Raw genomic sequence first — 23,708 nt, 5'->3', positions numbered from 1 at the left:
TAAGGGGGCACAGCATTAAAAGGTTTGAACATCACTGGCCTACAGAAATGCCTGCAAGAACTTGCTCCATGGGCTGCCTTGCCTCTCTAGGCACTCCATCAACTCCAAGGATCCCAGCCCCACCAGACACCTCACAGCAAGACTGCATACACCCTCTTATACTCTGCCACCTGACCCGCCACGCCACCATGCCCACACTTGTCCTATGCACCCGAGCGTGTGCTCGGAGACTTTTGTAGTGCGCGCAGATAAATAACTCACTGCCTTGGGCACGTATGTAGTGCAGAGGCACGCCCACCACAAACAAACATGCATCGAATCCAACATGGTTCAGAATTTGTTTTACGGTGAGTGGAAATTGGAATTATGCTGGAAAACCCTTTCACAGCAATGATGCTGAAAAGTTGGAAATAAAACCGACAACTTTAGGGACGCGAATCTCAGGTCCTGACAGAGTAGCCCCAGCGGTGCGGTGGCGCCATTAATTGCAGCTTCTTTGTACCCAAAATTGTGAAGCTATGTGGATAAAAATAAAATGCAAATATAAATAGATGCAGTGAAGAGAGTTTTACTTAGGCTACGTTGAAAGTTGTTTGTTGCTTTTTAAAGCCGAAATTACATTGCCAGAGATACCGAGACGCCCCACATGAGGTGTGAATAGCTCACGCAGGTTGCATTCTGGGACTTGCAGTTTTAAGCATTAAAGTTCCAGTTCACCAGTACCAAAGGATGTCTAGTGCGTGGACCTGTGGCAGCAGCGCGCGCCAAAGCGAGGCAGCAATGGATTAAGCTGCGGAACAGTGGAGTTGAAAAACAGTATTAAAAAAAAAATGGGTACTATACTTGGCCCATAGTCCTGGCGACAGAACCCCATAAATGATCTAATTCAACAAAATATTAACATTAATTTCACTTTTAGGAAAGTTCCACTCACCTGCTGCCACTTGGGGCTCCAAACAGACACAAAAAGATCATAATTTCCACCACAGCTTGTTAACGCTGGGGCTCCAAGCTGCCCTGGTGCTGCCAGTCCAACTGCAGAAATATTATACCCAGTGGTAGAATTTCGGCTTCACTGTCGCCGTCCATCCCTGTGCCTCCACCACACTCACCGGCAGTTCGTGCGTTCACAGTATCCAGATCTGGTCACCAGGCTACAGAAGGCACAGGGTTCCCCTCACATGTTGCATGCACGGGCATAAAAGCCTCCCAAGCGCAGTGCACTCAGTTCCAGTCCAGAGGAAGTCCGGGAAAATAAACAAGCATTGAAAATGCAATAGATCTCGCCTTTAATTAAGTTAAAGGCATTTCCTTTGCTAATGCTATTGTATAGCAAAGCAAATGGCTTTAACTTAATAAAAGTCGAGACCTATTGCATTTTCAATAGGCCTCGCCTTTGGGACCTTATAAGTGTTTAGCCATGCAACAGTTGATGCTGTTGTACCAAGGATATTGTGCTGGATAACTAAACACTTATAAGGTCCCAAAGGCAAGACCTATTGGCTATGCCAGTGCTTGTATATTAAGCTCTGGACTCAACAAACTGCTACTCGGATGCCCTTTTAGTGAAACACGGATACAGTTTTTCTGTGTGAAAACGGGCTCTTTCTGTTAATATAGATTGCATCTTGGCGCTTCACTACTGAGATGCATTAGTAAAGATATAAACAGCTTCTTGACAGCTGTCTGCTGGCTGTGAGGGGTGAGTAGAGCACATAAAAGCCCTCTGTGCTTTCTCCAGCATGCATGCAGCGTGCATGCAGGCGGCTCAGGATCACAGAGAGACTGGCCGAGAGATTGGCAGATCTACCCAAGATCACACGCCCTGCAGAGCCAGCGCGCCGGGCATTAGACACAAAAGGGAGCAGAGAGGAAAACTCATGCGCAAATCAAATCTGTGAACAGCATAACAATAACAGTTAGCATTGCTTTTATTATTGCTATAGTCATACTGTAATACAAGTTTTTATTCCATACTATAATAATAATAATAATAATAATAGTTATTACACTTGTATGCAATTTGGATTTGTACATGGCACAAGCTGATGCTGCAATTAATGGGAGAGTGTTACAGTGATTATTTACAGGAACGTCGGTGAGCTGCTTCTGAGATACAATATTGAAGACACATGTCACTATCCCTGAATATTAGATGTAAACACATTTTGAATTTGGACGAGTGTGCCTGTCAGTGACCTGGCCAAAGTGGGCATGAAATAGGTGAAACTGAACTCATAAATTCAAACCTGTTCTGAACAGGGCCCCCACAACCTTAAGATGTCCCTGCTTTTCGTCTGATGCTAGGGCCTAGGAGTCACTACACATTCGTAAATGTGGGTTTGCAACATTCTCACACCTCCATGTGCAGGACCTCAAACAATGCAAGATTTTAAGCATCCTAGGACAGGTTTCGGGCTTTCAGCCCTCATCAGCCAGGATAGCTTGATTCCAGTGGCATGGAGAGCACGGGACTCACGTCTGAGCATACCCGTCCCACTCAGGGTGATCCCCTTCGGTATCGCTTTGTTCGCCCTGAGTTGACAGGGTTTGTCCAGAGGTGGGTTCCTTGCTCACTTTGCCACTGGATTCAAGATAGCCTGGCTGATGAGGGTTGTGAACCCAAAACCGGTCCCAGGATGCTTTTTTCCTGTCCAGGGAAGACGTGGCTAGGCAGTTCGGGTTGGACTGTTCCCATGAGGCATAGGGTCAGACTGATTTGCATATGGCCATGTCAAAACTGGGGTGGTGGAGTGAGCTAAAGAATAATGATGGATTAAACCAATATCAGTTTACTGGGGTTGAGTGTTTGATTTGCTCAAGCACTCCGTCCATTATCCCCTTTGGTATCGCTCTGTTCGCCCTAAGTTGGCAGGGTATGTCCAGACGTGGGTCCCTTGCTCACTTTGCCACTGGATTCAAGATAGCCTGGCTGATGAGGGTTATGAACCCGAAACCGGTCCCAGGATACTTGTTTCCGGTCCAGAGAAGACGTGGCTTGGCAGTTAGGGCTGGTCTGTTCCCATGAGGCACAGGGTCAGACTGATTTACATATGGCCATGTCTGAACTGGGGTGGTGGAGAGAGCTAAAGAATGATGATGGATTAAACCCAGATCAGTTGACTGGGGATGAGTGTTTGATTTGCTCAAGCGCTCCGTCCATCATCCCCTTTGGTATCGCTTTGTTCGCCCGAAGTTGGCAGGGTATGCCCAGACGTGGGTCCCTTGCTCACTTTGCCACTGGATTCAAGATAGCCTGGCTGATGAGGGTTGTGAACCCAAAACCGGTCCCAGGATGCTTTTTTCCTGTCCAGGGAAGACGTGGCTAGGCAGTTCGGGCTGGACTGTTCCCATGTGGCATAGGGTCAGACTGAGTTGCATATGGCCATGTCTGAACTGGGGTGGTGGAGTGAGCTAAAGAATGATGATGGATTAAACCCAGATCAGTTGACTGGGGGTGAGTGTTTGATTTGCTCAAGTGCTCCGTCCATCATCCCCTTTGGTATCTATTTGTTCGCCCTAAGTTGGCAGGGTATGTCCAGAGGTGGGTCCCTTGCTCACTTGCCACTGGATTCAAGATAGCCTGGCTGATAAGGGTTATGAACCCTAAATCGGTCCTAGGATGCTTGTTTCCAGTCCAGGGAAGACGTGGCTTGTCAGTTCGGGCTAGACTGTTCCCATGAGGCACAGGGTCAGACTGATTTGCGTATGGCCATGTCTGAACTAGGGTGGTGGAGTGAGCTAAAGAATGATGATGGATTAAACCCAGATCAGTTGACTGGGGGTGAGTGTTTGATTTGCTCAAGCGCTCTGTCCATCATCCCCTTTGGTATCGCTCTGTTCGCCCTAAGTTGGCAGGGTATGTCCAGACGTGGGTCCCTTGCTCACTTTGCCACTGGATTCAAGATAGCCTGGCTTATGAGGGTTATGAACCCGAAACCGGTCCCAGGATGCTTGTTTCCGGTCCAGAGAAGACGTGGCTTGGCAGTTAGGGCTGGTCTGTTCCCATGAGGCACAGGGTCAGACTGATTTGCATATGGCCATGTCTGAACTGGGGTGGTGGAGAGAGCTAAAGAATGATGATGGATTAAACCCAGATCAGTTGACTGGGGATGAGTGTTTGATTTGCTCAAGCGCTCCGTCCATCATCCCCTTTGGTTTCACTTTGTTCGCCCTAAGTTGGCAGGGTATGCCCAGACGTGGGTCGCTTGCTCACTTTGCCACTGGATTCAAGTTAGCCTGGCTGATGAGGGTTATGAACCCAAAACCGATCCCAGGATGCTTGTTTCCTGTCCAGGGAAGACGTGGCTAGGTATTTCGGGCTGAACTGCCAAGCCATGTCTTTCCTGGACCGGAATCAAGCATCCTAGGACCGGTTTCTGGCTATCAGCCGTCTTCAGTCAGGATAACTTGATTCCAGTGGTTTGGAGAGCATGGGACTCACTTATGAGCATACCCATCCAACTCGGGGTGACAAATACAAAAATAACATTTGATGGACATAATGCAGAATAATGTCATACATTCACCCCAGTACAGAGATCTGGGCCTAAATCCTTCGTTTTTTTGCACTCCACACCACCCCAGTTCAGACATGGCCATATGCAAATCAGCCTTGACCCTGTGCCTCATGGGAACATTCCAGCCCGAACTGCCAAGCCACGTCTTTCCTGGACCGGAATCAAGCATCCTAGGACCGGTTTCTGGCTATCAGCCGTCTTCAGCCAGGATAGCTTGACTTCAGTGGTGTGGCGAGCATGGGACTCACGTCTGAGCATACCCATCCCATTCGGGGTGACAAATGCAAAAATAACAGTTGATGGACAGAATGCAGAACAATGTCATACATTCACCCCAGTACAGAGATCTTTGTAGGCACCTCTGGTTGGTGGGAGGGCTGTTTGCCAGACATGAGAAGTGCTGGGCTGGAGAGTGGAAGGTGCTGAGCAAGACCATTAAGAAAACAAAGGATGTCAAACAAGGAATTCTTGTTCTCATGCCAGCAGGACAGCAATTCCTGGAAGAAGGAGGACTGGCTAGCTTTAAATCTATGACTTTCCAAGGTGGCCATGCTCCTAATGTTTGTTGTTTGAAATTTCCAGTCCGCACTGGTGCCAGTCGCTTTTCCAGGGATGCCATGTCCTGCTTCGGCCACATAAAGGAGTTTCTGCAATGAGATGGATGCTTGGAATTGTTTACGCTCTTCTATGTTTGTTCACTTCATCACCCTCTTAGAAGTCTTTTTGTCCCTGGTTTTCAATTTATTTTTTGGTGGGTTATTTCTTGTTCCGAAGTACTACGGTCTGGCTCTTTCTCCATGCTCATTCAGGGTGGTGTTGCTGTCTTGCTTATCAACCTTTTTTATCTTCCATCATCTGCAAACAAGAATCACCAAGATTGCCAAGGTTTTTTTTCCATTGTAGGATTTTCCGCCTATAGGATACCATCTTAAGGAGACACTTGACACATATCACATGTATATTTCTGCAGGGTGGCACTGCAGTTACTGAGAGAACTCCCCCTTCTTTCATGCAATCATGAAGGAAACTTGAGAGACCTTCAGTGTCTAGTTCTTGACACTCACTACCAATCATGCCCGTCCATTAAACTTCGTTTTGGAGGTAAAAATGAAAAGTAGCAGCTATAGCCTGGATTCCTTACTCGTCATCCATAAGGGATGAGAAGTGCGAACTGATGGGTGAGGAGCAACATTTGAGGAATGAGAGAATGGAAGTTAAGGATGAGGGGTTAGGAGTGAGAAATGAGGAGTGAGGGATAAGGAGTGAGAAATGAGGAGTAAGGGATAAGGAGTGAGAAATTAGGAGTAATGAATAAGGAGTGGGAAATGAGGAGTGAGGGATGAGTGAGAAATGAGGAGTGAGGAATAAGGAGTGAGGGATGAGGAATGAGGATGTCCTAAAATTGGATGGTGTACAGATGTGCTTATATGAAGCAGCAAAAACTTTAGGTTCTGATATTTTACCTGCATTCGAATTGAGCTCCTCGTTCTCGGATTCGGTTCCGTTCTGGCTCCCGCTCCCATGGAGGCTGTTCATTGCCATCAGCTTCATTTTCTGGAGCTTCATTGCCTCAGCCATGGCAGCTGCTGTCAAACCTGCAGGAATCCCAAAAAGAGAGAATTTGGGTGTACTTTTCAAGCCTCTTTTTGTTCAAACAGTAGAGCTTGCTTGCGTCTACTAATTTACGTAGCGTACATTTTCATTGCGTATTACGTCCACTCTTACGCTGCCTGTCGTGATGCCCTTACAGCACAGGGGCATTCCACTGGCCTTATCAGTGCTGAAGGACAAGTGCCCCGATACACTTACACGAAGGCTAATAAATGACATGTGATGAGATGAAGAGAAAATGAGCTGGTGCCAAGTGTGGGGCAGCGCGATGCCAACACGGCCTCGGCTCCAGGACGTCAATCAGAGGATGTCCTGAATAGTCCATTTCTAAGAATACACTGTGAGCACAAAGAGCTGGTGTTCAATAGGAATCTGTTGTCAAAGACAAAATGAAACCTGCAAGACACACACCGGTGGGATTCAGTGTAGTGCACACTTTCTCCTATAACGAGAGAGTTAATTAAATTGTTCAGTTGCGAACTATCACACATTCTGTACTTATTTTCATCTTTTGGAAATACTATTGCAAACCACTTCAAAAGTTAATGTTACATTTAGGTATTGAGTCTGAAAATAACTCTTGACACTTGTAAGTGTTCTTCGGGACAGTGTGCCAGAAGGATGACGCCTTGTGTTCCAACAGAGTTGTTCAATCCAAACATTAGATAATTATATTTTCTGCTTTCTTAATTGGCTGCCTCTTTGTCTACCCCCTTTCATATTACTTTGAAAGCTTTTCTGTCTAAATTGTGAACAAGTAAATTAACAAAAATGAGCCGTCGGTAATCAAATTATGGGGCCTGCAATTAATTAAATGAAATGGCAATTCGTAGCATTGCACCGCAGCTCCGCATTGAAACAAAGCATTTCATTAAATTAACAGTCCACACGTTGCAATTAATAATGTTCAACCCTCTGCAGTGAGTAACATTCATAGCAGACAGTGGAAGAGGAGGCTGAGCCCAGCTGGACTACTTTAATCCACTGGCCCCACATCTGGGTCTCAAAGTGTCAAACCTTGTGACCCCAAACGTCCCAGGTCATGCGTGATTTGCTAATGTAAGATTGATGAAACATCTTGTGGTGTGACTCTTCCCAGTGCCTCACAAGAGATACATGCATGTAATATATATGTTATCAACTGTCCAATGGTCTATGAAGTATGTAAGGGTAATCTAACTATCCCTTAAATACATTTCATGCGTACAAGCCTCATTAAAGGATCATCAAATTTGCATAAAGCCCACGCCATCGTTTTGGCCTCGCAACTCTTTCTCGAGGCATATTTAACGCCTTGTACAGCATCATCAAAGATGTATAAACGCCCACAGGAATTCCACACACATGGTAATGGTTTGAGTCCTTCAAATCTTTATAAAACTTGGCTACACTTTAATGACGTTATTTTTGGATGCTGTCACAGAACCATTGTCGGTGGCTCAGCTCCTGCTAAAATAGGGTTTAGCGTTAGAGCTCTTTTTGAATGTTAATGGCCAATGTACTGCTCAGATCCAAAACTAAGCAATAACTGAAGTTTACACTTGAAGAACTTGAAATACATGAAAAGTGAGTCTCACAATATTGTATGGTTAGCTTTGATTGGACATGGTTAAAAGAAGACAGAAAATTCCACTGTTCCAGTGTCCCATTTTTCCTGAAACGTTTGTGTTGGAAAGTGGATTATAGGTAGGGGCAAATGTAGGTCTGCCACTGGCAACAAAGCCACAAACACAGTATAGGGCTCAGAATAGGTCGAAGAAATTATTCCCATGCTCAACCCTTGGTAATGTGGCTGCGAGCAGACAGGCTTAACTTTAAATACAGGTATGTAAAGCATTTAAAAACACCAATTGAGTAAACAATTAAGACACAACACATAATGAAAATCAAATACCAATTTATAAAAATAGGAAATATTTTGATCTTTAAAATTACACCCAAACGACAAAAATCCAATGTAGGGAACAGGAGATATGGATTTTTAAATATTTATCACTTTATAGCACTTAGAAACGTATAGCACCCTATTGGGACATCTTGTCACGATAGACCGGCTCAAAGTCAAAGTTTCAGGCCAACCGCGATGGAGCCCTGAGCGGCTACCACTCACGGTAGGTCCCGGTCACAGTTTTTACCTTCAGACTTAGAAGCTTTTCTGGAGCTTTTTCTCGCGGGATCCCTCGATGCTCTTCACCAGGCCGGATTGGGTGAGGGTTCGCCGGCCTCGGATTTCTTCTACTCCCGGTCAAACTTTGGAAGTCGGACCTACAGAGCTTTTAGCGGGACGAACCAGGATGGCTTGGATGGCTCACGTGAGAAGGCAGGCGGCTTGGCTGGCCAGGTTGAGTCTGTCCCCTATGGAGCTTTTTTTCAAAGTTGCTCCAAAGTTCTCCAAACTTCTGAAAGTTCTTCCGGAAGTTCCTCAAGGGGTCCCAAAGTGTCTAAAACTCACTCCAAGGTTCTGGAAGCTCCAAGATGGTCCTTGAAAATTGAGGACTTCAGTTTCCACAATCCACTTGGACAAAACCCTTACAAATCCACTGGTCGTTCGCCAGGTTGAGGATACTTGGTGGTGATGTTCCAGGTGAGCTCTGTTAACCTGTAGCTTGCAGGCAGTCCACTCTTTAGTTCCTTTACAGCAAGGTAATCCACAGGGCTGTAGTTTCAGCTGGTGCAGTCTTCAGAGGGCAGGCCTTAGAATTTTGCACCCCAACTTCCCAGCGTGGCAACATCTTCCTTTCTTATGTTTCAAGCAGCAGATCTGAGAGACTTTGCCCCACTCAGATACTTATTCCAAGTTCTCTGGGTCAAGCAGGAGGTCACTGCTGACCAATTGGAGCAGGGCAACACCCCAAGTATATGACCACATCCTGTAGAGTGTGGCATTATTTTGTCCCAGGGAGCACCAAATCCTCCAAAGTCATAATGGCTGTTTTTCCAGCTGGTAGGTAAGAGCTGGCTAAACATACCCCTAGGATGGCTACTTTCCATAGCCTCTCTCCCTGCATCTGTGCATTCCTTCCATAAGCCTAGCTCTCGCTTTGAGTCAAAAGAGTGAAGTTCTAAATGACACTGAGGCCGTCCTCTTCTCTTTGAAGACCATGGTCTACGACTCTTCCCCCTGTTCTGGCATTCCTGTGTAGCAGCACACAGCCCTCCCAGCAGAGCGGGTTAACCCCAGAGGGCTCTTTATCACCTCTTCAAGGCAGTCTGGCTAATCCACTTAACTCTGACCAATCAGGACAGACCACTGGAAGGCTGAATCTGGACTTACAAACAAGAAAGTCTTATAACTTCTTGTTTGTACATTTTAGGAGAAATTCAACCACATGATATTGTTAGATTCATCACTACCATTCTGGGAAGTCTTTGAATGGAAGTTCTATCATTCTCCTATCAGTAGTTATTATTTAATATCTTCTTGCCATGTGGCATGGGATTAGCAATGGGAAAAATGACTTGGGCCATTTTGCCAGCACTAGGGCTTATAAAAACATATTTTATAGTACTTTGCTTATATCTACAGGACCCCCACCCCATGGGACAACTCGGGGAGACTTTAGGGGCTCTGAATCTGTTAAAATATTGCAGATCCTCTCTCCACAATGCTCCTAGCATTAAAGTCGAATTTGGGAAGCACTTTATCACAATGTGGGGAGTGAAATGTGAAAATTTACTTAACCCAGGGCACATAAAACTCAATTTATAAGGGTCTACGTTATAAATACCTGACCCCCCCCCCCACCCCTGGGACACGTAGGGGAGACCCGGGGGGTTCCTAATATGCAATAACATTGTAGGTTATCCATTGTTAAGTGCCCCAAACACAAACGTCGAGTTTGGGCACAATTTACTTTTTAAAGGCAGTCCTGCCACAAAGAACCACTTTTAAAAATACCTCAGGCTTCAGCAGTGCACACATGCAAGTGCAGAAAGGTCTGCTAGCCTCTAAACTGCCATGTCCTATTTATACTAGGGACTGAGAGGTAGTTTCAATCCCCCTGCCCTAATATGTACTAGGGCGCCATAGGGTAGGTCATGCCAATCACATGGGTACACCATACCATAGTGTACTGTAGTGTATGAAGGGGTTTTCACTGTAATCTAAATGTGTGTCTTTCAGCAAAGCACTGGCCCTGGGCCTGGTTAGGCAGAGCCCAGGGTCAGTCAGTCAGTTACCACTAGTACCAGACAGCAAAAAGTTAGGGGATGCACATGGCACATGATGACTTTGCAACAGTTTGCATTTATTATGCAGTTAAATTCAGTTTTGCTACAATGTTTCAAGGTAACAGTATTCATGAGGCTACTATATGCCAGAACGTCATTAAACAGATAACTAAAATGTGCTAGATATATGCCTGCTATAAATAGGATTCAATGATCATATTAAATCTACACTGTAAAGTAAAATTGCAGAACAAGATCAAAAGACCTCAAAGGTTACCAGAGAGAATGCAAAGGTAATCTGGGGTAATACAAAGATGGTTGTTATGAGATGTCAATTTGAAGAAATCAACCCAGGCTGTCTTGTGAGTAAAACACTAGCTATGTCAAAACATAATAATATACCAAAAAACAGTCAAACTATAACACAACAATTAATTTGATATCAAAAAATAATTAGTTTTAATTAAAAAAGATTAGTTTCACAAATGAGTTTTGTATACATGATGAATTAATACAGTAAAACAGATATTATTTATAAATAAAACATGTAAGATAAAAACAGAAAAGGAAACATTGATGTTTATCCTATCTAATGTTAATGAGGCTGTGGTCTGTCAGTCAACGCGTTTCGACACGTCGTGGTGTCTTCTTCAGTTATGAGATGTCAATCAGGAGCCGTTGGGTCGCTAAAGCCGGAGGAGCAGATGGATGACTAGAAGCAGCAAGTTGAGTTGGTTCTAGGAAGGTGAGGTAGTTGCAGCCAAGTGAAACTTTGCTTATAGGTCACTGTGTGGGATTGGCAAGCACTACGCAGAACGCCAAGCACAGCCCAGGAAACATTGGACTCACAGATGAGCCACTCACAATTTAGGGCAGTTGAGAACAATTTTTCTTCTGTCATTTTTTTAGTAGGCGTACTCAAAATGACTTCCATACTGGTGGAACACACTCTCTTCGAATATGTCTGGTATCTTGTACATACATGGTGCAGCCTGCGAGGGCCCCAGGCAATTCAAAATGGCACTTACCAGAAAGGCACTCTTGCCAGCACGCTGGATTTGACAAGGGCAGCACTACTGCCGGGCATTCGTGCATGGCCAGAGTGAAGCAGCTACATAGTAAATATCATACAGAGCGCCAAACCGCATCAAATCCCATTGAAATAAACCACCAGCAAGGCCGCACCCTCATGTAATGCTATGGAAGCACCTATGATATTAATACATGCCGCATCCTACTGATAGTACTACTTATAACCTCACTGACAAAGAAAGAGCTGGAATGACTTACTGCTGGTGAGAACAAGAGGATACCCTGACGCAGGAAAACATTTAATATCAATGTTAAAAAATATTCCAGTCCTAAGGGCAGAAATACAGAAAATGACAGGTCTCTAAACCAGCAATTTTAGCTCTGGCAGTAATTACCTCCTGTTCGATCCACTAAGGTCAATAATGCAATTCTACCCATTGTACTGAACACTCTTAACACTGTCATTTACCACTGGTGATATTTATTCCACAAAGATAGCCCTTCAGTCAAGTTCCAAGAGAGCCGCACAGTCTGTTATCATTAGCTGCCATTTTTTCCTGCCTGGGAAACATATCAGTACATAATAATCCTAAATAAGTAGAATTGAGATTGGGCACTCTACACTCTGGAAATAAGACAAACTATCAAATACCAGACAGCTCCTACAAAAGCTGAGACTTTAAGGTAGAACCATAAGGCCTTGGACCTGGAGCTCTAGCTGCTTGCACTTGTCTATTTTATTTTAGGCTGGCAATGAACAAAGCGCTCTAAGCTCCTCCTTTATGCCACATGACCCTAGCTTCCCCAAAGGTAAAATGAGCATGCAACCTCTTGCTGTCAAGGCCATTCATATAACTTTCTCAAGTACTATAGCCATTCGTTCAAGCAACGTGGGGGCCATGAAAAGTTTGAGCAATGACACAGAAGGGGGCCGTTGAACTGATACTTAGGCAGGGGCACAGGGGAAAACTACAAATATCAAAGGAACAAAACCCACTGCCTGCAAATAATCTAAAGACACGCTATTCGTCAAGGATAAAGAACGGAGGACCTACAAATTCCTGTCCCCAGACCAAAAAAACGTGTGCATAAGGGGAAGACAAGAAGACCCTAAACAGCTAATAAAGATAAGGCCATGAAAGTAGGGCATGTATTTCAAATTTATTTAACCCATTTTCATGTATCAAAATACCAACAATACATTTAAGAAACATTTGATAAATACTGCAATAAATACAGAAACATATTCACAAATGATTATAAATATTGGTGGTACTCAGGCGCAACAATCACACAATTACCAAAACACATACTCACAGCAGAATCATAGTAGCTCACTCACACAACACATTGCTCAATGGCAATCTACTGCATCATATTCAATAATCTCATGGAACCCTCACTGAAGGTGTGTTACATAGATTTAAGCATTGATTGCTTTATGGTTATTGCTGCTTGGTATGTTGATATCACCATGTATCTGTGCCTCTTCTCCTAAGGTTCCAATGAATCCTCAAAAGAATATGTAACTAGGAGGCCTGTGGCACACAGGACAAGAGTATGGCTCCTTAAAGAGAAGCAATAACCATAAAGCAACCTGTTGTCAGCCGAAACGTGTAGCGAAGAAGCGGAATAAATGTTCCAGAACATTACAACCAGGCCAGCTGTGTCTTGAGAGTACATGATTACGTTTTTGTGGGGATATTTGTGGAATTTACCAGCCAGGTGCTCTGCTGGCATACGTACCACCTCTCTTGGGTAATTGATCTTGATTAGAGCCTTCATGTGGGAGAAAATATATATATATTCAACTTCAGGAGTTTGGATTATATATATATATATATATATATATATATATATATATATATATATATATATATATATATATATATATATATATATATATATATATATATATATATATATATATACATACATATATACATACATATATATATATATATATATATATATATATATATATATATATATATATATATATATATATATATATACACACATATATATATATATTTTCTTTTTAATAATGAGATCTACCAACAACTGCGTGGTGTTGCCATGGGTGCGTGCTTCTCCCCCAGCTACGCGTGTTTACACGTGGGCTGGTGGGAGAGGCACGTCCTGGGTGGGATCCGCAGTTGTTTGGATGAGGATGAAATTGGCATTGTTAAAATGTGGCGTTTCATTGATGATGTTTTTATAATTTGGCAGGGGTGTAAAACATCAGCAGAAGAGTTTGTTAGTAATATCAATAACAACTCTTTGAACCTAGAATTCTGCGCCAACATCAGCAATGTAAAAGTCAACTTTTTAGATGTAGAGGTGTACATAAAGAATAATGAGATCATGACTAGAATGTATAGAAAAACCACGGCTGGAAATTCAATTTTACATGCGCAGAGCAACCACCCACACCATCTTATTAAAAGCATCCCCTATGGGGAGTTTTTAAGAATCAGGCGCATATGCAACAATGAAATTGATCTCATGAATTGCCTAAACGGGTCTTACCAAAGATTTTTGCGTAGAGGTTATAATATTTTTAACCTCACTAACTCTCTGAAAAGGGCTTTATCAACTACATCATTGGCCATGATAGAAGAGCCTCCTTTAGCCATTCCTGAGGAGGAAGTTTCTGTATCAGAGAAAACTTCTATTCGCCTAATCACCACTTTTAATAACCAACATAAAAAGATGAGGCAAATTATTAAATCTAATTGGCCCATCTTAAAAACAGATATTGTGGTGGGCCCTATGTTAGAAGATATGCCTAACATTACTTTTGGAAGAGCACCCTCTATGAGGGATGCTCTGGTTAAAACTAGCCCTGAAACCATTGTCAAACCTAACTGGTATTCTAACAAAGCAAAGCAGGCTTTCGAAAATGTAGTTCATGCCGGGCCTGTAAATTCGGTGTGAACACCAGCGATTTTGTTGAGAGTCTCACTAATGCTGTAATTCCTATTAAGAACATATATACTTGTAAAACGGACCATGCGGTCTATGTTTTAAAATGTACGTGCGACTTGCATTATGTAGGTAGCACGAAATTACAGGTATTGTAAATTCTGACTCCAATTATCCAGTGGCACGGCATTTCAAGCTGGTACACAATAATAATCTCAACGACCTGCAATATTTTGTTATTGATTCAGTTCCCCCAAACAAAAGGGGTGGTGACAGAGAGAAAAGGCTCAGGCAATTAGAAAGCCAATATATTCTGAGGCTTAATAGCAAGATCCCTAATGGCCTAAACATGGGAGAAGACCTGAAAAACTTTTTGTAAATTTGTCATATGCATGATTTCTTATAATGGATTTTTTACTATTTATGGTTTTAATCTATTTATTCATGTTGAGGATGGTTTACTAAGATTTGCTCTGACTATTTAATCAATTTTGTAAAAATACGACTTGTATATATTATCCAACTGTGTCATTATGAGATTTGGTTTCCTACTATTTATGCTGCTATTGATATTGAGATTAACCGTCTGTATCTCCCCTTAATCAATATAATTTATGCATTGCCGACTTTTGCACTTTTTTGCCACTTTGCACTTTATCAACACAAGTTTTCTGCTCCAGGGTTTTCCTTGTTATATCATGTTTGTTCCTTAAACATTGTGATTTAGCACTTTGCACTTTTTTTCTTACACTTTTGAATTCAGTAGTGGTTTTTAGATCAATATACTGTAAAAATAACGGACTCTATGAGCATGGATTCTATTTTTTATTCAGTCATTAAATGCACTTTAAATTTTGTAGCAAACTATTTGGGCACTTGCCCTCTATACGATGAACTTAGTGTAGTTGTTTACTAGATTAATAACGTGTTGTTGCAGTTATATGCATTTATGCATTGAATTTTATTACACTTTAATTTTTAAAGTTGCTTTTTAGAATGTGATTGATATTTCTTCCATGTCTATCTATAATGTGGGAGGAGTTCCGTTTGTAAATCAGTATATAACCACTAATGTCTCTGGGTCTTGTCATGTGATCAAGTCCGGGTTTCCCGGACGAAACGCGTCATGCCGCCATCCCCATTGATGGAATAAAAGCACACTATTTCTTCTAAATCCTTGGTTTGTGGTCTGTACCTGGCTGTGTCCGTTTGGTTTCCTCGGCGCCTCAGGATTGTGGATTTTGATATATATATATATATATATACTCCTTCTCGTTCGGCTGTTGCTCGAAGGCACAAAGACAGAGCGCCACCAAATTTTGTCAGTTGCTATCTTTTATTTAAATTCCCAAAATGAAGCAACAGCCATGATGTGTTTCGTCCCTCACGGGGGACTTGATCACATTACGCGCTGTTAGCCATGACAGTTTCACATTACACTTTTTTCTTTTTTTGAATTTTATACCATGTGATTGCTTTCTTAAAGTGACCAGTGCAATTTAAAAAGAGTAACGGAATATAGTAATACATGAAGTTGGTAGCCACATTCACATGATCTACCAAAGGCGGGTGACATCAACATTATTAGCCTACTATGTTCATCGTTGTTGATACAGTCCATAATCAAAATTAAATATACACATGAATGCATTTTGTCAAAACAGCAGACTATATGAATGGATGTATAAATATATAAACACATAAATATATAAATATATAAATACATAAATATAAATATAAATATAAATATAAATATAAATATAAATATAAATATAAATATAAATATAAATACATCATTAAATAAATACCATTTAAAATGAATCATGTTTGTTAGCTGATCAAAATCTTGGTTTTAATACCTAAACCCATGCTTCAATGCATAACAGTATCCTTAAATAAGTACTGGTAATGAATGGAGTGATGGCTTCGTTGAACCTAACAGTGACCACCCTACGATCTCTGATTCCGTTAGCAATTAGCCAAAGTTGTTAAAACTTTAAACCCTGTGCAAAAAAAATGATTTGTGCTGTGCAAACTAATGTGTTTCAACTGTGCAAAGACTAAATAAATAAGATTAAAACAATGGGGATGGGTTGGGCAGCAAGGCTGTTTGAGGATATATTTTTGAGGTTCATATATAGATTGAAAAAAAGATTTTCAAATATATGTTTAAATACATCTGTTTATAAGACAAATTATTAAGAGTAGAGAAAATTTAATTTAATCAGTGCTATATATATATATATATATATATATATATATATATATATATATATATATATATATATATATAGAGCCGGGTGGTGACAGACACAGCCTGGTGGAGACAGGCACAGGCCCTGACAGAGCGGCAAACCAGGCTGTTCAGACCAATCATGGTGCTGCTCTCGTTCATGGTATTACTAGCATGAGAGCAGCATCTGGATTGGTGTAGGGTGTCTGGGAGCTGCCCAGGAATAAAGAGGAGCAGAAGAGGACTGAGGCGAAAGCCAGCAGGTAAGTGCTTTTCCATTTTTTTGTTAGTTTTGTCCCCCTGCACTACCCCCCACCACATTTTTTTTCACGGCAGCTGCTACTTGAATAGGTAAATGCCAATAGGGTGGACAACACACTTTGCACTCCTTGGTGAACGGAAAACTTTGCCATTACATTTGGACTGACAAACCAGTGTGAATTTTAATATCCTATTAGTGTTAGTGAAGCTCTTGCACTGATAACATTTTATTTTGCACTCATTCTTTAGTGCATATACCAGTGCAGAATTCTTCCTAAGCCAGCACAAAATTGCTCAGCATTGATGCAATGCATGTCATCTAACTCCTGATGTGGACAAAGAAATGGCACTTTTGTATTTTCCCCTGTTCCTGTTTTGTTCTTTCTCATGAGAATGTATAATTTTCATGCGATGTTCTACTATTTTTAAAACTACGGCATGGGATCCGCTTGACAGTAATCTTAGATCCTAAAGGCATTACTAGAGCTGGGGATGAATTCATGATTCTGACCTTCACTTGAGCCTCAGTTTCAGATTATGGTGACAGCACAGTTTCAGGTTAAAGTGCCTGGCTCTGCCTTTTCACAGTGAGGACAGTGGCATCTGTGGACTGTCTTACAACAGGACCTGGTGTTTGCTCCTAGGGTATTGTGCGAGAAGAAAATAAACATCATCATTAGAATGTTTTGTTTTCAGTATTTCATACCATATTGTTGTCTTCGAAGTGTCCCAGAAGCACAGTGCAAGAAGAACGCAAAAAGTTCAGTATCATACACATAGCATCTATTGTACTGTACTGACGTTTAGATAGAGCTTACTACCCGTCATGAGGTGCGGATATGCCTTCGTCAGGAGTAGCACACTACGCATGAATACCTAGGGCCTGATTCACAAATGGCCTCTGTACTCATGGCAGAAGCTGCACCGTCTTGAGTGAGTCTCGACACTCGAGCGGAAGCCTCACAGTCGTGGGAGGAGTCTCCACACTCTGGGCGGAACATCTGCAATGAGATTTCTCATCACAGAGAACTCGCACGGAGTGTGGAGGCCCTATGTGGATCAGGCACCAGACCCAAAGTGTAGTCACCAATCACAAATGGTGATAGGGTTATTCATGTTATTCTAGTGTACAGGCGTGCATCTTAACCAGTTTGTCGTGCCAGTTTGAGCAATCAGTTCCATCCATGTATGGCGCACAGTCATGTGTAAACACTGGTTACTCCCAGTGTTAGGAAGATTATAATGGATGCTTTTTCCAGACATGTAGCAAGCAGCTCAGGGGCACGAGCTGTTAGCTTTTAGTCACATCACGAGCTAGTTATTATTCATATTTTTCCAGATCAGGAGCATATGATTTAAAGGTTTCTCATACAAGTTTGAAAAGTTAGTGGTCTTCATACATGAAACATGGCAATTTTTAGCAAACACTGACATATGTCTTACGACTCTACGCTATTACTGTTGAGGTTGCCAAATGCACCCACGCAAATTCTTTTCACATTAATTTTTTAGATTGCTATGTGAAAATGCCTATAAGAACATTATTTGCCGCATGGCCACAGTGGAGAAATGTGCATCTTCAAAATTCCTCGGGATACAATAAAACTCAGCAGATTTTGAGTATTCTAACGAATAGGGCAAAGGTGCCTAATAGAATACTACAATGATTCAAGTCCACTATGATGTGGCTGACCTTTGCCCCAGCTTATGACCGACCCTGGGTGCAATGAAAACCAACTCAGTGAATTTGACCTCAGGAATAAAAAAATCTGCAAAATATTCCGCAAATCAATGAGCACAAAGTGACAAGAATACCCAACTACCAAATGAATATTGATTCGCACCCAAACCAAATGGATTTGATTCTGATGGAATCTTCCTGGAGGTTACACATCCCACGGACATTCCTTCGGGTGCGAAAGCAGCCTGGAAAACCCTCCCCAGCCACCATTCCCCAGGACATCCAGATGGCATCATGTGGCCTCTACTGCGACTCAGTCTGCCAGATGAGAGGACATTAGGGTACACTAGGAACCAACTGGTATGCCAGAATCAGTTATTGCTTTTACATTCCTCCTCCATGTGTTTCAGAACTCTTTCACTTTTCTATCAGCCTTTGGACAGTGACTAGATCAAATGTCTTCTGGACTATATTGGCTGTAACGTTTGAAAGCACTGCTGCCCATTAAAAACAGCACTTTGTTGCAGATAAAATTTACAGCATTATAAAGTTAATTAAAGCATAATACATTTTGCAATAGACCTCTACTTATTGCACAAGACAAAGCGCCTCATTTAGAATTTGATGAACTGGGACATCCACCAAAAACAGAGGATGTCCTTACACTTTATTTAGAGTTCAAAGGGTCTCAATGCGCTCTAAGTAGGGTAGACAGTATCAGCCTGATTCATGTAGCTAAATTGCACTCGCAAAGGGCCAGATTCTCAGAATCTGGCCCTTTGCGAGCGCAATTTTTGCATTTGGTATTCATGATACCAAATGCAAAAATCGCTATTTAAGAATTCGCATATTTGCGTGGAATGGCATTTAAGGAATCTCTAATAGAGATTCCTTAAATGCTATTCATGACACACAACAAAATAGCGATTTTGGACTTTTGGGGCCGCTATTTACCGACAGGTCAGACCTGTCGGTAAATAGCAAAAACTCCGAAAAATGCTTTTAAAAGCATTTTTCAAAGTTGCATGTAGCACACACACATGTCCTTTGGACATGTGTGTGCGCAACACCTGTCCAAAAGTGCATTTTAGGGGTGCTACAGGGCGTCCTTTGGACACCCCTGTCACCCTTAAAATCGCTATCTCAGTTGCGAGTAGCAAATTGCTACTCGCAAATCCCCATTCATTCCAATGGGCCTCTTGGCCCATAGGAATGAATGGGGAGTATTTGCGAGTAGCAAATTGCTACTCGCAAATAAAGAACATGTAGGAATCGCTATTTAAGTAGCAATTCCTACATGAATGCCGTTTTGCGAGTCTCAAATAGCGATTCCTTATGATTCGCTATTTGAGCCTCGCAAAACGGCCCGTACATGAATCAGGCTGTATATCTGGCATTGACCAAACTCCAAATACGCCCCCAAGACTGTGATAGACTGTAATGATGACAGAACATTAAATATTTTTTTTTAAATCTGTGCTATTTATTGATCTATCTATGCTGGAATTTCTAGTTTTTCAAGAAAAAGTTTTTAGGTTCTTCGAGCTCATTTAATTACTGGACAGGTAAATAGTCTGTTGGAATTGTCAGTTTGACAATTAAGCATTAATGCCCTCTGCAGAGGGCGTTAGCTACTGTTAAGTGCCCATTGGAAAAAGGCCACATAACAGCTCTTACACACCTGGTAATCTCACACACGAAGAAGCTCCCAATAGGAGACTGTTGGAAAAATCATCTCAGATTTCGGTTTTTTGGGAGAACCGACATTATAGGAATCAGAATTTTCTATGGGCCAAATTCCCTGGAAAGTCCTAGTTTTGACCTTCCAGTTTGGCCCCTCTCAATGACCCTCACAATGACCCTCACAGATGTTTCCCGGCTTTTCCTTCTTACAGGGCCTTTATCCATGCACGAATATCAGCAACATGCTCAAGACTGTAAAGGGAAAGAAGAATGGCAGTGCATTTTTAAATGCAGAACTTGTAATTCGGATGCAGGCGGAAATACCTATTTCCACCCAATTCGCAATTATAAAGAAGACTGTAATGAGGGCCACAGTCTTGACGTGCATCTAAACTGCTCCATTCAGCTTCATGTCCCAGCTTCAGACTCTCTCAGAACCTCACCTAGAAATGTCCTCAGTCAATCACTGAACTTAGAATGCATGCTAATGGATAATGCCAGCATTGTGATAGGCTGAGCCAATGTCAGCTTTCTATTCCATCCAGGATGCTAATAACACATAATGATTACCTGACACTTTTGGAAGTACTTTCATCACTGCTGCATTATACAATGCAGTTTGCATTTAATTAAAATTTCACAGCAAATCTTGACACTCATTTTTTATCCTCTAAACGCTAAAAACAACTTTCTTTCCCTTTGGAAGAAGTTAGAATGTTCACAGGTTGCCCAGATTCCGAATATGCTTTCCGATTTGTGATAGAGATGTTTTAGACGTTTTACAGTTGAAGGCCTTTGCAATTTCCTCCTTCTTCCTCGTTGTCCCTAAATCCACTGGTGATGTAACACTCGGGCTATTCTTGACCCATTATTGATTTTTTTTACAATGTTAAGTCTGTTGTATGATTCCTACATGATTCATCATTAATTGATCTGTGGTAATGCGGAATGGATATATGTACTCGAGTGGGCATCAAAATGATAGCATACATTTTTCAATGAGTGGTCATATGGGCCAATAGAAGTAGCTCACTGTGATGTGGACTTTAGTGGCTGCTCAGTTACCTCGTCCACAATTTTGAAAGAAATCTTCTCTCGGATAACGACAGTGCTTCATTTGTTGGCCCAAAGTTTTTATTAGAGGTTCACCACTGGCATTGCCAAAAGACAAGGATACCAAATACCAAGGCGGCGTAGTCTTAATCCCACCTCAAGCCTTTTTCTTCTGCCATAGAGAACTTCTCGTCCCTTTATCCCATTCTTGCAGGTTCTTTTTGATTCCTACTTTAAACCATTCTCACTGTCGTGCTATCTTACCATGGCTCCTTGTTTCTCCATTTTCTGTCTTTCTCTATCCTGATTTGTGCCAAAGTCTGATGCTGAAAAATAGGTCTTAGCCCCCACAATGTTCCTGCTGGTGTCCACCAACCAGTGCCATCTCCACTAAGTAAGAACTACACAAGTCAATTGGTGGTTCAAATAATCTGACAAGGGACATTGAATCCAAACAGTGTGCAGACACAGGTAAGTGAAACCGTACAGGTCTTAGGATGTTCTGCAACCGTAGTCTCAATGAAGCTGTACCCTCTTTAGACGACAGTTGAACAGTATTTGTAGGTTCAAAGTACCTAAATTGACCAAAAACAGGCCCCATTTACCAGTTAATTTTAATTTACATTTTGTTTTAGAACCAAGTCCATTTCAGAAAACAGAAAGTATCAATTAATAAAAAACCATGTTAGTTTAGGCTTCACTGCTTAAAAATAAGTGCCAGGGCCGCCTGTGTCAAGATGTCACTGTAGCGTACTCACACATTGCCACAGCCAGCATTGAGAATGGCAGTACCAACAAAACTACAAACCATCACTTTCCCACAAGTCCAACAATTGAGACCATTCAAGACCTCCAAAGCTATAAGAATGGCATAAGCAGCAGGTATTTGTCACTTTTAATGAATATGGAATTAATAAACTGTTGTGGTGCTCATCTCTGAATTAGACACACAATGCCACCATGTGGCAGATTGTCAAAAATGCTGGGGTTGCCACTTAAGTGCCTGTGCTGTGCACCGGAAACCACTGGCTCAAATTAAGTACTGGTTACAATACATTTCAAGGAGACAATTCTGTTATTACCAATGATGTAGTGATACAATGCTCTTAATAGTAGCAGTGAATCCCAGTGGCGGGACTTGTGAGATAGCCATGGGATATTTCTGAGTAATCTGGGTGAAAAAGCATGAGTGACTCCCAGATTATCAGAAAAGGCCTCAGCTAGCCCAGAACATACAGACACCTCTCAACTCAGACATTGCAGAGTGGCTCCTAGTAAAATCACCTCTCTGCTGTTTGACTTGTGAAGTTGTAATCCATTCCTGAAATGCAGCTCAATGTTGAAATGCGCTCTGGTGTTATATATACACAAGTAAACTTACTAAAGGAAGGGCCTCGGTTTAACTGATACTACTGGGTAGTGGCTTAAATATCCTCTGACAAAAATATTGTGTTCTAAAATATCTTTAACAAAAATATTACCAAGCTGTAGTTAATAGGAGAAAATCAACCCCAATGGGGTGATATTTTTGTAAATAACATCTATGCAAAATATTTATTTGAGATGATGTTTTTGTTAGCAATATTCTGATTTACAAGGGTCGCTGAATACTCTTCATTGATACTGAGCAACAGTGGCCCTGGAATGGTGGATGCAGTAGCAAAGGAAATCAGAAAGCGGAAGAAACGTGGCAATGCGTCTGTAACAATCATATAACAAGCATTTGCAATGCAATAGGTCTCGTAACTACGAGATTTGGAGCTATTGACATTGTAAATGACAATCCCTTTTATTTATGTATTAAAAAAAACTGCATTTTATTTATGTGTTAAAAAACCTGTAATAATGAAAGGCATTGTCATTTACCCTACCAATAGGTAAAGGTTTATTAAATGTGATACCTATTTCATTGCACATGCCTGTTGTTTACAAGCTCCCCATGCTGGGTGTCACATTAATAAAGGCCATGCCGCTTTCTTTAGAAAAGCCTTATCTCAAAAAAAGGTCCGCTGCGGCTATTAAAGTGAATGCGCTTATGGGTGCTTTTACCCAAAAAAGCATTTGCATATCAAGTTGACAAAAAAATGCTTTTTCTGTAAAAGCTCCCCATGAAACCGTGCATGGTGGGCTGAATGTAGCAGGAAAGCATTTTGTGCCTGCAGTAGGAAAAACTCATAAAAAAAAGTAGTGCTTACAGAGTAAAAAAGAGGTACCATGTAACAACCAAAGTAAAAGGGACAGTCCTCATGGTAGGTTACAAATGAAGACAAGGCGGTACTAAGGAGGGACTAACAAGCCTATTAACAAATCAAAAGCCAGCATTTACGAAGGGCAATGACACAAGCCAATGACAAATATGGGCAGAGAGTGGGTGGGGCTTCAAGTGCATACACCAATACAGCATGCTTCACTGACCAGTGCATGTGCTGCCCAGGCTGGTCCTAAAAAATGGAGAATGGAGATTGGCAATCACTGCAACCAGTGTACAATTTCGAGGGTTTTGATGACGGGAGAAGAGAGCTCTGGAATGTGGTTG

At 41.8% G+C, this 23,708-nt stretch overlaps 1 protein-coding gene across 6 annotated transcripts in view; it reads right to left on the bottom strand.

Annotated features, from left to right (window-relative positions):
- The window catches only part of DACH2 (dachshund family transcription factor 2), an 847,028-nt gene that overhangs the window by 301,899 nt on the left and 521,421 nt on the right, over window positions 1–23,708 (bottom strand). For all 6 annotated transcript variants that reach the window (XM_086918783.1, XM_086918784.1, XM_086918786.1 and 3 more), the window contains one exon: window positions 5,984–6,115. In XM_086918783.1, the coding sequence (XP_086774909.1) occupies window positions 5,984–6,115 (132 nt within the window). The remainder of the gene's footprint in view (window positions 1–5,983; window positions 6,116–23,708) is intronic.

Source organism: Lissotriton vulgaris, chromosome 4_1, assembly GCF_964263255.1.
Source record: "Lissotriton vulgaris chromosome 4_1, aLisVul1.2, whole genome shotgun sequence".
Classification (NCBI taxonomy): Eukaryota; Metazoa; Chordata; class Amphibia; order Caudata; family Salamandridae; genus Lissotriton; species Lissotriton vulgaris.
This window is presented reverse-complemented; position numbering and strand designations above follow the sequence as displayed.